Source organism: Crinia signifera, chromosome 1 (genome assembly GCF_055691185.1).
Source record: "Crinia signifera chromosome 1, ASM5569118v1, whole genome shotgun sequence".
NCBI classification, from domain to species: Eukaryota; Metazoa; Chordata; class Amphibia; order Anura; family Myobatrachidae; genus Crinia; species Crinia signifera.
Window position 1 is genome coordinate 260,169,179 of NC_139217.1, and position 14,731 is coordinate 260,183,909.

General features: G+C 43.2%; 1 protein-coding gene across 6 annotated transcripts in view; it reads left to right on the top strand.

Annotated features, from left to right (window-relative positions):
• LOC146073938 (survival motor neuron protein 1-like) overlaps positions 1-14,731 on the top strand; it is a 45,334-nt gene that overhangs the window by 14,703 nt on the left and 15,900 nt on the right. For all 6 annotated transcript variants that reach the window (XM_083181544.1, XM_083181550.1, XM_083181567.1 and 3 more), the window contains 2 exons: positions 10,671-10,739; positions 10,826-10,975. In XM_083181544.1, coding sequence (XP_083037670.1) covers positions 10,671-10,739; positions 10,826-10,975 — 219 coding nt within the window. The remainder of the gene's footprint in view (positions 1-10,670; positions 10,740-10,825; positions 10,976-14,731) is intronic.

Genomic DNA, 14,731 nt, shown 5'->3' on the forward strand with positions numbered 1-14,731 from the left:
CCAAGTTATAATACCTTGTCCGGAATAGCCTCAGGTTCGCAATCGGGAATGAGCATTTTCAGTTCTAAGCTTTACCTTTCGGCCTGTCCACGGCTCCGCGCATCTTTACCAAGGTGATGGTGGAAATTATGTCCTTGCTAAGCTCTCAAGGGGTACATGTTATCCCATACCTGGATGATCTGCTGATAAAGGTGAGATCAGAGGAACTGTTGAGAGCGGATATTACCGCCATGATGCAAATACTGTCTTCACACGGGTGGTTTTTGAACCTGCAGAAGTCCTCACTGACCCCATCCAGGCATCTCCAGTTCTTGGGGATGATACTGGGTACAGTGTTGCAGAGGAAAAGATGGTAGCCATTCTACTGCTGGTAGTGGCAGTCCTTACACCGGTTCTGGTGTCAGTCCATCAGTGCATACAACTACTGGCAAAAATGGAGCAATATAAGGGGAAAGGGGAGTTTGGTTTAATAATCTCACAGGAGGTATGATTTTATATACAAAAGAGGCCCCTCGTATATAATTTAGGAGTACAACTCGTTATAGTCAAGAGGGTGTGCTACCACTGGACATCTGATTGAGGCAGAGGTTTGTGGAGAAAGAGAAAGAATGTCTCTGTGTGGTGCATCAAGAGATTTTAACGTAATAAAATATAACCTTTATTAATTGAAGGATAAAATATAGCGAAAATAAACAGACACAAAGACATTAAACATATAACATGTAATAAAAAAGGATATCTATCCTTGCAACGGGGGACCCCCACGTTCCCTAAGTGTAATGTGTTCACTTTTAATAGTGTTTTGATGAACTGTCACTTGTAAGGTATAAGAGAGTATAGGGTAAGAACGTGATCCTGCTGTTTCAGATCAAATTAAACCACACTTAATAGTGTCTAGTTAGCAGTGAATATTTGTGGTGACTAAATGGCTCCAAGGTAAGTATGATGTCGCTCCACTAAGTACTGCTGCGTGTCTGCCCGAATTGAGAAGCTAGACCGCACCGCACATAGGCCCTTATTCTGGTCGGTGCGGATATATCCGCGTGCGTTCGGGCCGCCGATGTTTTGTGTCTGCGCATGTGCAGAGGCATCTCTGCGCATGTGCGAGCGGGGCGTACGGCCAAATCCCGCATGATATGTGAACACTCCGAACAGGGGGGGGGGAGAGGGGCGTGAAGGGCTATTTGTGCTCATTACCATATGCATACGCCCCGCGTTTCATGGGCGTTCCCATGCAAACGCTGGGCGTACGTATGGTAATGCGGCCGTGACGCACGTGTAGGGGGAGGACATATGACATCGCCGGATGTCAGCTGCCCGCCCAGATCCCTGCTTTTGCACGGAAAAATGTCCGTGTGGTCTGAGGTTGCGGGAGCTGGTGGAGCACTCGGTCCTGCATTCGATGGTCTGCGACCATCGAATGATGGGGGAGGTTCCCTTAGATGGAGGAGGCGTATTCCGTGTAAAATACACGTGCGGTCCGTTCGGCCAGCTTCTTACCGCGTACGGACGGAGTTGGCGATCCGTATGGAAGGCGGGGTTTCGCACGCACGGTCCTGGCCGCATAATCGGATCCGGCCGCACCGACCAGAATAAGGCCCTTAGTGAGAAAATAAATAAAGAGCTTCCGACTAATGACAGATCAATGCCATCTGGAGCACGATTAGTGGGCCGACTGGAGGTAGGCAGACAATCAGCACAAGAGCGCGGTGCTCGGTACAGGGCACAGTCCTCCTCGGCTGGGGAGCAGTGACATTGAGAAGGCATTTTCAAGGAAAATGGTCTCTGTGGGAGTCCAAACTGCACATCAACGGTTTGGAACTCAGAGCTGTCTCTTATGCGCTCCTTCAGGCGGCCCCCTTGTTGCAGAGCCTGGCATTCCAGGTTCAGTCGGACAACTAAACAACGGCAGGGGGGGACAAAGAGCAAGTCCTGCATGAGGGATGTATCCAAGATCTTAGTTTTGGCAGAGTCTCATGCCATGGCCTTGTTGGCCATATTCATTCCGGGTGTGGACAACTGGGAAGAGGACTTCCTCAGTCATCACGAGTTGCACCGAGGAGAGTAGAGTCTCAGTCCCCAGGTGTTTGCGCAGATTGTGGTTTAGTGGGGAGTACCACAGATTGACCTGATGGCATCCAGGATCAACAAGAAGGTGGACACATATTGCTCCAGGTCCAGGGACCCTCAGGCAGTGGCAGTCGTTTTGGTCGTTCAACCTAGTAATACCTGTTTTCAACCATTCCTTTGATAAGTCGCATGCTAAAAAGAATTTGAAGCCAAGGAGTGGATGCAATTCTGGTGGCCCCAGACTGGCCTCGAAGGGCGTGGTATGGGGATCTTCAGGCCATGGTCGCAGAGACCCCATGGCATCTACCTCTCATAGTCGACTTGCTCACTTAGGGGTCCTTCGTTTACCAGGACTTAGGGCGGCTTTGTTTGACGGCCTGGAGGTTAAGAGGCAGATCTTAGCCAGGAAATGCCTTCATGCTTCTGTCATTTACACCGTAACCCAAACAAGGAAACTGCCGATGGCTTCTATTACCATAAGATCTGGAGAAAGTATGTAGCCTGGTGTGAAACTTCTTTGTTTCCACCTGCGGACTTTAAATTGGATAGTTTTCTGAGATTTCTGCAGTCAGGCTTGGACCTGGGCCTACAGCTAGGTTCCTTGAAAGTACAGATTTTGGCTTTTTCTATTTTCTTTCAAAAGAAACGGAAGTACAGACCTTTCTCCAGGGGGTTTTGAGGATTCAACCCCCCTTTGTGCCACCTACGGCTCCCTGGGACCGTGATGTGGTCTTACAGTTCCTGCAGTCTTCTTGGTTCGAACCACTGGCGTCAACTGAATTGAAGTACCTCACATGGAAGACTGTGGTGCTTCTGGCTCTGGCGTCGGCTAGACATGTGTCAGAGTTAGGTGCTCTGTCTTGCAGGAGTCCTTATCTGGTGTTTCATGCAGAACTGAGAACAAAACAGCAGTTCTTACCGAAGGTTGTTTTGGCATCTGAACCAGGCTATTGTGGTTTCATTTAGTGTGGATCACTCTGGGATTCCGGAATTCCTGGATGTGGTTCGAACGCTTAAGGACTATGTTGGTAGAACGGCCAGGCTATGCAAGACTGATTGTCTTTTTGTGCTTTATGATGCCCAGAAAAAGAGTTTGCCGGTCTCAAAAGAATTTATTGCACGTTGGATTTGTGCTACTATTCATCAGGCTTATGGAACAGCTGACTTTCCGGTTCCACCTTCTTTGAAGGCTCATTGCACGAGAGCGGTGGGCACATCCTGGGAGGCTGCTCGGGGTGTGTCAGCTCTGCAATTATGCAGAGCTGCTACTTGGTCGGCTCAACACATTTTTGTAAAGCTTTACGCTGAATCAGAAGCTGAGACTATTCTATTAATTACTGAACTGAGTGAATTAGCAGAAGATACTCCGCTAGAGGATATTTATAGAGATCTGTTAACTTAGTAAATGTCAAATTGATTACTATTATCACAGACTTTCCCTTAGTGAATATTATTGTTCGAGAAAAATCCCAAGGGGCCTGTGGGTGAGGAACGGCCCAACCATTGGCAAACATGACCAATCTTTCTGCAAAGGCCAAAATGAATAAGTGTTCCTTTAGATATAATGCTACTGATAATTGAGTTTTCAATCTAAGAAATGAATGCAGCTAGGGAAAAGATTTAAGTTTTTTCGAACAGATCCATAAACTAAAACTGACCAATGATCCAGATACAGATTGCTATGAGAAATTAAATACTCAATTACAACAATATAAGAGAGATTTGATAGCATTTAAAAAAGACAAAAATTACAAAGTTGACCAAGACTTATGAAACTCCGTCTACAAAAGGATTGAGTATAAACAGAATACTGGTTATCGTAAACCTTTCTTCTGAGAATTTAAGGGTCGCCGTGATCAGGATTATGGCTCATCCACATATTTCAATACGTCCAATAGTGATATTGATGCGTTTGGGTCCAAGAGTGTTCCTGTTGTATAACATGTCCCTTTAGGGGTCTTTACCCTTGCCGGACTAATAGTAGGCAAAAAAGTACACGTGGCGTGCTGGGCAGGCCGCGTGGAATAGGTTGGGGCAATAAAAAAACCTGTTGCCACCTTTAGTGGTTAAACTGTCCTCTCACATGTTAACTCCTGCTAAAGAAAAATGACTGAGTAAAGGAAGGCCTTGCTTTTATCCCTTCAGTCCAGTTCAATAAGGATATATGGGCTATAAAACAACATCGCTTATTGCGACAATTAAAGCTCAGAGTACTTTGTAAAACAGCAATATATCCATGCAGAACAGACTGACATTCCTCCACAGCTTAAATTTTTTCTGCCACAATCTAATTTTGATCCACAAAGTTTTTTAACCCATCCATAAAATCCTTTATAATGTTATTGGACACTGAGGCTACCAATATGCCTAATAATTCCACATTTAAGCAACAGAATTTGACCATCGCAGAACGGACAGCGCTACAAACTCTGTCTAAAGATCCTACGCTGGTCTTTTGTGCAGCCGACAAAGGGGGTGCCCTGGTGATCCAGGCTCTAGAGAAATATCATACTCAAGTCTTGAAACACCTGGACGATGCATTGACATATCGGAAATTGGAGCAGGACCCTACATTACGGTTTAAACAAGAAGTTTCAGAGATTTTACAGTCGGCATTAGACGTGAAGATTTATATCTGCTAAATTGAAAGATGCGTTGCTCCTTGCCTCACCTACTACTGTATTCCAAAGATACACAAGTCACTGGAAGACCCTCCTGGCTGTCCAATTGTGGTAGCTAGGGATCTTTGTTCCAGCCGACTAGTGTATACCTTGACCGTATACTACAACTGTACATACAGGACCACCCTAGATTTCTCCTGGATACTACATTTTTAAGAAAATTGGAGGTTACCTGTTTTAGGATCTCACACTTGGCTGGTGACTAATGATGTGTGAAGTATTTACACCAGTGGTTCCCAAACTGTGCGCCTAGGCTCCCTGGGGTGCCTCGGAACACTTGCAGGGGTGCCTCAGGTTGCTGGTCTAGAACCAATTCTAATTCTTTTTGGTCAATGAAATAGGCAAAATCAGTGCTTGTGGCTTCCAGTTATAAAATATGTGGGTAAACAGAAATGAATCATGTTCTTCACCACATTATTTAATTAATTTTTTTTCCCCAGAAAATCTCAATAACAAACTCTTGGCCTAGGGGTGCCGTGAAAAATATGCTGATACTGTAGGATGCCGTGATTCAAAAAGTTTGGTAACACCTGAGATATGGGGCTAGCTTCCTTATGTTGTTTTCTTACTAGCAGAGATAATTATCCTGACCCAAATATTGGCTTTGTGAATGAATTGTTGTTTTTGATTTTGAGCAAAAATTATTTTCTTTACAATAAGACTTTTTATTTACAACAGGTCGGTTGTGCTGTGGGGGCGGTGGTAGCCCCTTCATACGCCAATATTTTTATGTTTGATGTTGAACACTCCTTGTTTTTTGCTGATGATAATGTCTTTAGTCGTATATTTTTTTTTTTTTTACGCTGTATTGATGATATATTATTTTCAAGAGGCCCTATTCATGATTTGACATCATCATCCAGTCCTGCCAAGCTGACATTTGATTATAGCCAGGAGACGATCCATTTTTTGTATGTGTCTATTTCTGTGAAGGATGGGATCCTATCCACTAGTCTATTTTGAAAAACCACTGATAGAAACAATTTATTACATCATTCGAGTTCTCATCCCAGACAATTGATCTGAAGTATTCCCCATTCACAGTGGGTTGGGATCGTTTTGTCTACAGCATGTTGGTCGACAACCATTAGGTCGACATGGGTTTAGGTCATCAGGTCGACAGTCAAAAGGTTGACATGGGATTTTTACCGAATGTCGACAGTCGACATGGACACAGTTTCAAATGCACCGCATCCCCTCGCTATGCTTCAGGTACACCATTTTATTCTCCCACCATGCCCTAGTGCAGGGCTGGGCAATTGCGGCCCTCCAGATGTTGAGGAACTACACATCCCAGGATGCTTTGCATTAGTTTTTGCTATGTGGCCAAGCTGAAACTGATGCAAGACATGCTTGGAAGTGTAGTTCCTCAACATCTGGAGGGCCGCAATTGCCCAGCCCTGCCCTAGTGGATGGTAGGGCATGAAATACCGCCTGTTGGCACATGTCAGCTCAATAAATATTGAAAAACCCCATGTCGACCTTTTGACTGTCGACCCAGACACTGTCGACCTAATAATTTCGACCCTATGCTTGTCGACCATCGTGCTGTAGACCAAATGACCATATCCCTTCACAGTAACTTAGGAGGAGAAGGGTTAACTTCGATGATCAAACTGCGTCAAATGAACTTGACGAGATGATCAATAATTTTGCAGATCGTGATTACAATCAGGCTGCACTACATCTCTTTAAAGATAAACTTCTTTCTTTGGACAGGAACTCTCTTCTAATACCTAAAATTGAAAGTGTTGTTGAACGATTTATTACATGGATCAATACATATAATATTTGTAGCCCCCAAATCGGACCCGTGGCCAAGAAGCTGTGTAAAATTATACAAACGGACCCTGAATTAAAATGAACCAACACCAGGCCGATTCCCTGCTTTAAGTGGGGGCACAGCTTGAGAGATGATCTAGTTAAAACCAATATTACCATGCAAAACGAAGTTTCGACCGCTAAAACACTAGGCTGCGTTGTACCTGCACTACTTGCAGATTACTTATCCTTTGACAGGCTGTTTGTTTTCTATTTGGTATAAACATGTAATACGAAATTGGTTGTATACTAGGTAATTTGTCAGGTTGAGTTATATTAGTAAAACCGTCTTCTCAATAATTGTTCATATTTTGTTATTTATTTCATATGCATTATTTTATTGTTTCATTCTCAACCCTTTTTGATGATTATATTACTGTACTTGGGCCAGATGCACTGGGTGCCGGACGGCTCCCCGACAGTCGGGATTCCGACAGTCATTACTCAGACGTCGGGATTCCGACTGCTCCCTAGTGGGGGTCCACTTAGAGGGAGAATAAAATAGGTGGCGAACGCAGCTAGCCACCGTGCCTGCAGCGTGGAGAGCGCAGCAAGCCCGCAATGGGCTTCATTGCGCCCCCCCGCACTGTGCAGTCGGGATTCTGACGTCGGAGTAATGACTGTCTGTGTGTTATACCACACCCGGTGCACTAAGCTTCAAAAGTGATAATATGGAGAGTGATAAACAAACAATCAATCAGCTCCTGTCTGACATTTTTCAAACACAGTCTGTGACTTGGCAGATAGGAGCTGATTGGTTGGCTGTTTATCACTCTCTCCATTTTATCACTTTTGAAGCTTAGTGCTTCTGGCCTCTTGAATTATAATAACTCTAGAAATGTATTGTCTGTATGGAGTCAGCTCATGTACATTTCAGTAGCGGTTCGCGATTTTAATAGCCACGCTTAGGAACTACTGTTCTCTCTGGTGTCCATTGTTATTGTGTTGTCATGCTGATTTGGTGCGTCACCCGTGCACCGCTTCACGTGATGATGTCACCAGCACTCTGGGTCGCACCCGGCGAGTGAATGTTCCCACTTGTGTTTCACTGATATGGTATTTAAGGTATGTTTATTTCAACTTTTTTGTAAGCCTGACGAAAATTAATTTGGTATTGAATCGTTGCTGTTATAGCTGGAAATGGTGGATGGAGTGCTAAGTGTTGGCAGAGTATATAGCGGTGCTTGTGGTGTTATTAGACAACACGTTTTGGAAGCTTAACCAGTAATGTGGGTTTATTGTAGTAATATGCACAGAGTTAACAGGTAGTTAAAGGGTTAACTTTTAGGTATGCAGGTGTAGCAGTATAATATCAAAGGCAGGTGTATGGTGCAGGTACTTATCGTTCCATACAGCATCTAGATTTGCAGTAAATGGATGGTGGGTAATGGAGGTCTCTTTTTTTTGGGCTGTAGACGTTTGCACAGCAGGCAGACATTGAACTGGATTATATCGGAGCTAGCGCTGCAACGCTACATGGGAACTCTGAAGAGGTGATTGACAGCTCCACTCTTTCCCCTCTGACGGGTCTGTAATCCGGGGCTCAGGACGCGCTATTACATAAAGGCACTGTCCTGTCAGCACACTATGCTGCATAGCGCGGGAGCCGCTTCTCACACTAGCGATGTCACTCACTCTCAGTGCAAGCTTCATCCCTCATGCTGGGGCTGGGCCCACAAAATTCCTCACAAAGTCTGATACACAGCCAATGCACGCTGTGTACCTCTCCAACACTGAGTTCTTGGTTGCTATATTCCTGTTATCACAGGCACCCTCCCTCATTTTACTACTAAGTGGCTGTGCCGGACCATCTGGAGGCGAAATCAAGGGCCAAATAATAGGTTGCCTTTTTTTAGACCGCTAATAAAATCACACCATATCGCACATGTAAAGTGCGATTTTCAGCCAAAAATCACACATGGAATAGAGTGCACATTTTTAGACTAAACCAGAAACTCCTTGCACTTTCTGGCGATTTTTTTAAATTTTTTAGTAATATGTAATGCATTTTTGGGGTTATTTTTTTTTTTTTTTTTTACAACCGTGTTCGTGACTGTACATATGTATGTTTATATTAGGGCGACCAATTTATCCCTTTAATGTGGGACACATGTTAATTACACAGGTTCTGTGGCTGGCTTTCACCTGGTTTTAAACTGCCACACCTCAAGTCTCCATTTCAACTGGTTTTAAACTGCCACAGAACCTGTGTAATTAATATGTGTCCCGGATTAAAGGGATGAGTTGGTCACCCTAGTTTATATGTATGTCATGGCATAACTATTGCCTTCCCTGCATCCATAGATGATAGACAGCGGCACTCCTCAGTCTTGTAAATGTTAAAATCCTTTATTGCGCAATAAAGGTTCTTTACATTTACAAGTCTGAGGAATGTCGCTGTCTATCATCCATATATCATGTACCCGCAGTGGTCAGCTGAGGGCACCCCAGCCAGCATTAAATATGTTGGGCCTATCTGGGTAGTTGCAGGGATTTGCTGGTCAGGCACAGATATGGCATTTTGTGGCCATATTAAGTGTATAGCAGGGGATGGTTGCTGTCAGAGCCATTGGGTCACTCACATTGGGGGGCCATGCTTGAATAGATGGTCTGCACAAAGAATAGGGCTGGTGTGAGTTTTCGTTGGTGCAACCAATGGAGATGCCTAGGGACGTGAAGGGTATATGATTGCAGCGTCTGTGGGTAGCAGTGTGTGGCTGTGACTGTATGTTGCGGAAGGTGTTTGCCCTTATCAGCAAGTGCTTGCCCCTCATAAAAATACTGTGGAAGGTTGGGGGCCAAGTGGAAATTTTGCTATAGGGCTGCAATAGGTCTAGTTTGACCCCTGGGTTCCCCCGTATTTAACCCTTTGAGTGCCAACGTTGCTGAGATCCTCAAAATATCCGCTAAAAATGCCAGTGTCGCTCACAGCGACTGTTCTTTTAGTATAAATAAATACAAGTACAGCCAAGTCAATTAATTGAAGTTAAGTTAAATATTTCATCCAAAAAAAGAACAGTCGCTGTGAGTGATGAAGGCATTTTTAGCATATATTATTCATTTTTAGCAGAAGATCTCTCACCGCAATGTTGGCACTGAAAGGGTTAAAAAAAACAGAACTGTGCCCTTGGTCCTAGTTTCAAAAATACAGGGACAAAAAAGAATAGGGGTCACCTGTATTTTGGAACCAGCACCGGGCTCCAACAGCCAGCAAGAGGATGCCAAAGCCGGGGGAGACTTTTTATATAAGCTCCTCTGGTCAAAACATCACCCCCTGGCTGGTCAGCCCTGGATGGGGTTCCTAGAGGAATGTGGACCCCCCCCCACAATAAAGGGATCCACCCCCCAGGCTTCATCCGTCCAGGGCTGAAGCCCGTGGTTGTCCTCGGCACCCCGGGCAGTGGGTATGGATCGATTTTTGTTTGTGCTGTCGAACTAAAAGTCCAATCCAATGTTAAAATAGACACTGACACCCTGAAAAGTACAGTTTTGATATCATACATGCATAAACACTTTCACACACGCAAACATACTTACTAACCTTTGCCACACACTCCCCTGCAGGTCAATCCCCATGTCCAGTATTAGTCCAAGTTAAAAAAAAAAAAAACCACTGGGGTAGATTTATTAAGCTCGGTGAAGTGATAACTTGTCTGGTTTTTTTCGCTGGCCAATCATCACATGCTTGTCATTTTTCAAACCAAGCCTGTAACTTCACAGATAGGAGTTGATTGGCCGGTGATAAAAATCAGACACTTTATCACTTCACGAGCTTAATAAATCTGTCCCACTGTTCCCAAATCCCGCACTTTATGAGGTGCATCTGTGTCTAATGCTGGTTTCTTCAATACAGGGGTCCCCCACCAAATTTTTCCCCAGTATTTGGGAAACGCCCTATTAAATTGGGATCATGTCACTAGGTCGACACTATGAAGGACAACATACATTAGGTCTACAGGGCGTAAGTCGACACCTGTAATAGGTCAAAATGGCTAAGGTTGACACACGCCTTAAGTCGACAATGGGAATGTGTTGTCCTGGTTGATTGCTGAAGCCACATGTGACTGACAAGACTTGTTCTTGTATTTTTTATTTTAGGGTTGCTTTTGGCCGCCACCACCACCACCAGTGAGAGCTCATCTTCCTGCCTGGCACAACTGGCCGCCGGTATGTGTTTTTCAGTTTATACGCTCAGAACTTGCCAAGTGATCTTTGCGACCCACTTGTAAAGTGATTTGCTTTACTTTTCCCAGTCAGCTCCACTTCCCCCACCTCCACCTCCACCACCTTTCTTCAGCACAGAGTGGGAGGATTATGATGAAGAGGAACAGGAAGATGAAGATGTATTAGCTTGTATGCTAATGGCTTGGTACATGACTGGATATCACACTGGATTTTACAAGGTAACCGTGCCTACCTGCTGTTAGCATTGCAGTCCTTTTGTACAAAAGGTGAGATGATTGGAAGTTTAACAAGCAAAGGAACAGCTAAAATTGTAGTACTGCAATTCAACCTATTTTAATATCCTAGCATCAGTATTCACTTACTAATGCTGTACTTCTTTTCTCCATTTCTTTGAAGTGAATATTGCTGCAGACAGGTCTTAAATGTATAGAAAAGGTCAACTAGAGATCTAAAACGTATTTACAATTAAAAGATACTTCTGGATTTTGGCCTATATGGGCATCTGTAGACTATTGCTTGGTCCACAGAAAAGTAATTAATTGTTTTTATCTTTTGAATTTGCCAACTGTTATCATTACTTGAGTTCAGAACTTCAGACCGCTTTCTACTACATTCAGAAAGGTGTAATGCTCACTGGCTATGCATTTCAATGATTCAGCAGTTCAATGTTAAACGTGCAATTTCATTAAAATGAATGTGCGCTATTGAAGTGTTGAATTGCACAAACTCATACTTGTTACTGTTTGGTTACCACCACTTATGCAGTTTTATTTTTTGTATTTATGTCCTGATGTTCTAGTTCCGTTCCCGAACATGGAACTAGCATTAAACTTATGTATTGGTCTATTTCTACTTCAGCAGTGAACTTGTAGACCATAATGCTGAAATGCACAAGGACCCGGGTTTTCTAGGCAAAGTAGTAATTTCTCAGATCTAAAAGCTTATGTGTTACTTTACACATATAACTTAAGGACATCTTTATAGGCAAGTTACAGTAAATATAAATGTAAATCACTACCTACTACCATGGCAGATTTTACATATGGGCTGCAGTACTGCAGTCCCCCAGGTAAAATCCAAAACCCCACTCAGAATCCGTCCGTGTCTGCACTGGCTTCACTGTGACTGGCAGTGACTTCCTATTGGAAGTTCTACCAGTCAGTCACAGGCAGTCCCATTGGGAGATGTTTTCTCCTTGTGGGACTGCCAGACCAGGCTGCGATAAGCAAAGAGCTGGCTTCCTGTTGAAATCCAGCCCAATTTGGCTTCTCTGAGCTGTGGCCAATGCAGTCTCTAGAAGTCAGGGGTTTGTGCATGCAAAAACCATTGTGCAGGTTCTGGGACCTGGGTCTGGTGGCTGTTTCCTCTCCGGCCAACAGGGAATTGGCTGTCCCCCAATAAAAGTAAGTAGGCGCTGCCGCTGTTAGCTATTGAAATGCAAGTGTATTGTACATGTAGACTTCCCATTCTTTCCCCCTAATCAGGAGTGATCAGAGTGTAAACATATGCTCATTATTCATTATTCTGTATAAAGAGGTACAGTATTCAGGGTTGTTTTACCAAAACATGACTGGTACATAGAGAAATGTGCTTAATAGTACACAATGGGGCAGATGTATTAAGCCTTAACAAGAGATAAATACAAGGGTGATAAGGAGAGATAAACGTCCAGCCAATCAGTTCCTTACTGACTTTTTTCAAACACAGGCTGTAACATGGCAGTTGGGCTGTGATTGGCTGGATGTTTATCTCTCTTTATCACCCTTGCATTTATCTCTTGTTAAAGCTTAATACATCTGCCCCAATGATTGTAAAAAATAAATAAAAATAAATCTGGGAACTTGCAACTTGTTATGGACCAATAAATTAATTTGAGCAACTATCATTCTGTGTATTATCATTCTATACATGGTATAACAGGACAAAGATACAGTAGGGCATGATGGGACTTTTAGTTTCACAACAGCTGGAGGGCCATAGTTTGGACATGCCTGCTATACTATTTACATAAATGACTTTGTCTGCAATTACTTAGTGTCTCCTTTCTTGTTTTTCCTTGTTGTAGCACTAATAATGGATTTGCACCATTGTTTGAGCTCCAGTCCCTGGAGCATTTTCATGTTTGGCTGTTTTATGACCTGTGTAAATATAGGATGTGAGCAGATGTGACCTGTTCAAATTGAATTTTTTCCATGTATTTTTGCAGGTGGTGGTTACATTTTTTATCATAAAAAGCATACATTTTTAGTATAACCTTGTATACTGTACTTTACCTAAACTAGCATTCATTTTGTCCAACCTGAATTTTATACGGCAATTTGTAATAATGACATGATCAGTGTGGCTACAGTTCTTTAGTGAGCGGTGTACTGCCTATGGGGGTTCTTCTGGTTGATTTGCAAGGCTGCGAATTCGCAGCCTTGTGATTCCACCAAATCCCACCTTGCTGCCACCCATTCGCAAGGGCGACTCCCTCGCAGTGCCTGACACTGTATGTTACACAGTAACACCCATTCACAGCCTAGTGGGATCCACCCACATCATTCGATCTTCATCGACCATCGAATGATGGCGAAGGTGCATGCATATAAAAATGACTTTCAAGTCACTTACATATTAATGAACGGTCGGGAAGAAGTGGACGGGCCCTGCATAATTGGGGCATTTTTATGAGAACGCCCAACGTTTTCATGGGAACGCCCATGAAACGCTGGGCGTTCCATTATGCAAATGGCACATAGTGTGGGCCCTTAATGCTTCTCTACGTGTGGCTACATGCTCACCTAGCAGCATAAAGATGTATGTCCACTTCTGTGTTTTTGGAGCTAGTCCCACATAACAATGCACCAGATTTATATGAACATGTATATTATGTAGTGTGAAATATCACTTCATCCCACTACCATTTAAGGAACACTTCCATTCAGCTTTCCAATGAATAACAGCTGCTGTTCAATCCTAAATGAATGATATGTTCGGCTTCATAGTGACTGTTTAGTAAAAGTCACCTTTTTGGGGTTCTAAATGTTTCACTATATAACTTAAACATCCCCTATGAGACACACAGGAGGGTAACTGGCAAATGTATCTTATTACAGATATAGGACTGAGACCTGGTTTGTGGTTCTGGGGAAACTCTGCGAGGCATGCATATTGCTACACAGCAGGGGAATATCTCTCTTTTTTGTAAATGGGTGTTAATGCACATTTATGCACCTATTCCAAGGAACACCCATGATCCAATAATGCAAACTATTTAATTTAATTCCAAATTAAAATAGGGCAGCCTTATGATGCTACACAACCTGCACTTGGACTTCCTCCCTCAGGTGATCTCAGATAGGTCTCACAAGTCAGCAAGTATAGTATGTACAAATCAGTAACCGAGAGTTTCACTTTCATTACATTAAGCCGTTATGGGAAAAAAATGGTTAAACACCGCATGCAGGTATTTGTGATTCATCCCTATGAGAGCTATGATTATCCTACAAGTACAGAAACCTAAAACATTCTGTTCTTTTCTGTGCTTGTATTAATAAATGTCCTCCAGTAGGGGGGTGATCCACCAATACCTGTGTGCCACGTTCACCTACAGTATCAAAGTTTTCAGAAAGGCTTTTGGACATTTTCCAGGGGAAAAGCTGTTCTTAGGTGGCTGCAGATCTACAGTTGTATAATGTGTGTACCCAGCCTTAGTTGTGGATGTCTCTGTTTCTGAGCTATACCGTATATTAGTCACCATGCATACATTTCACCTGGACATTTCATTACATAAGCTACAAACAAGCTGGTGACAATGCAATTTTGTTCCCTATTTATATTCTTTTTCGTAATCAAAGTTACGTATTTATATTTTGACAAGCATGCCACACAAAGTGAGACTAACATGGGAGTTATGTTTCAGATGGGATTATTGCTATGGGCAACCAATTAGATACCATCTATTATTTTCTAGAATGTTCTAAATAAATAAG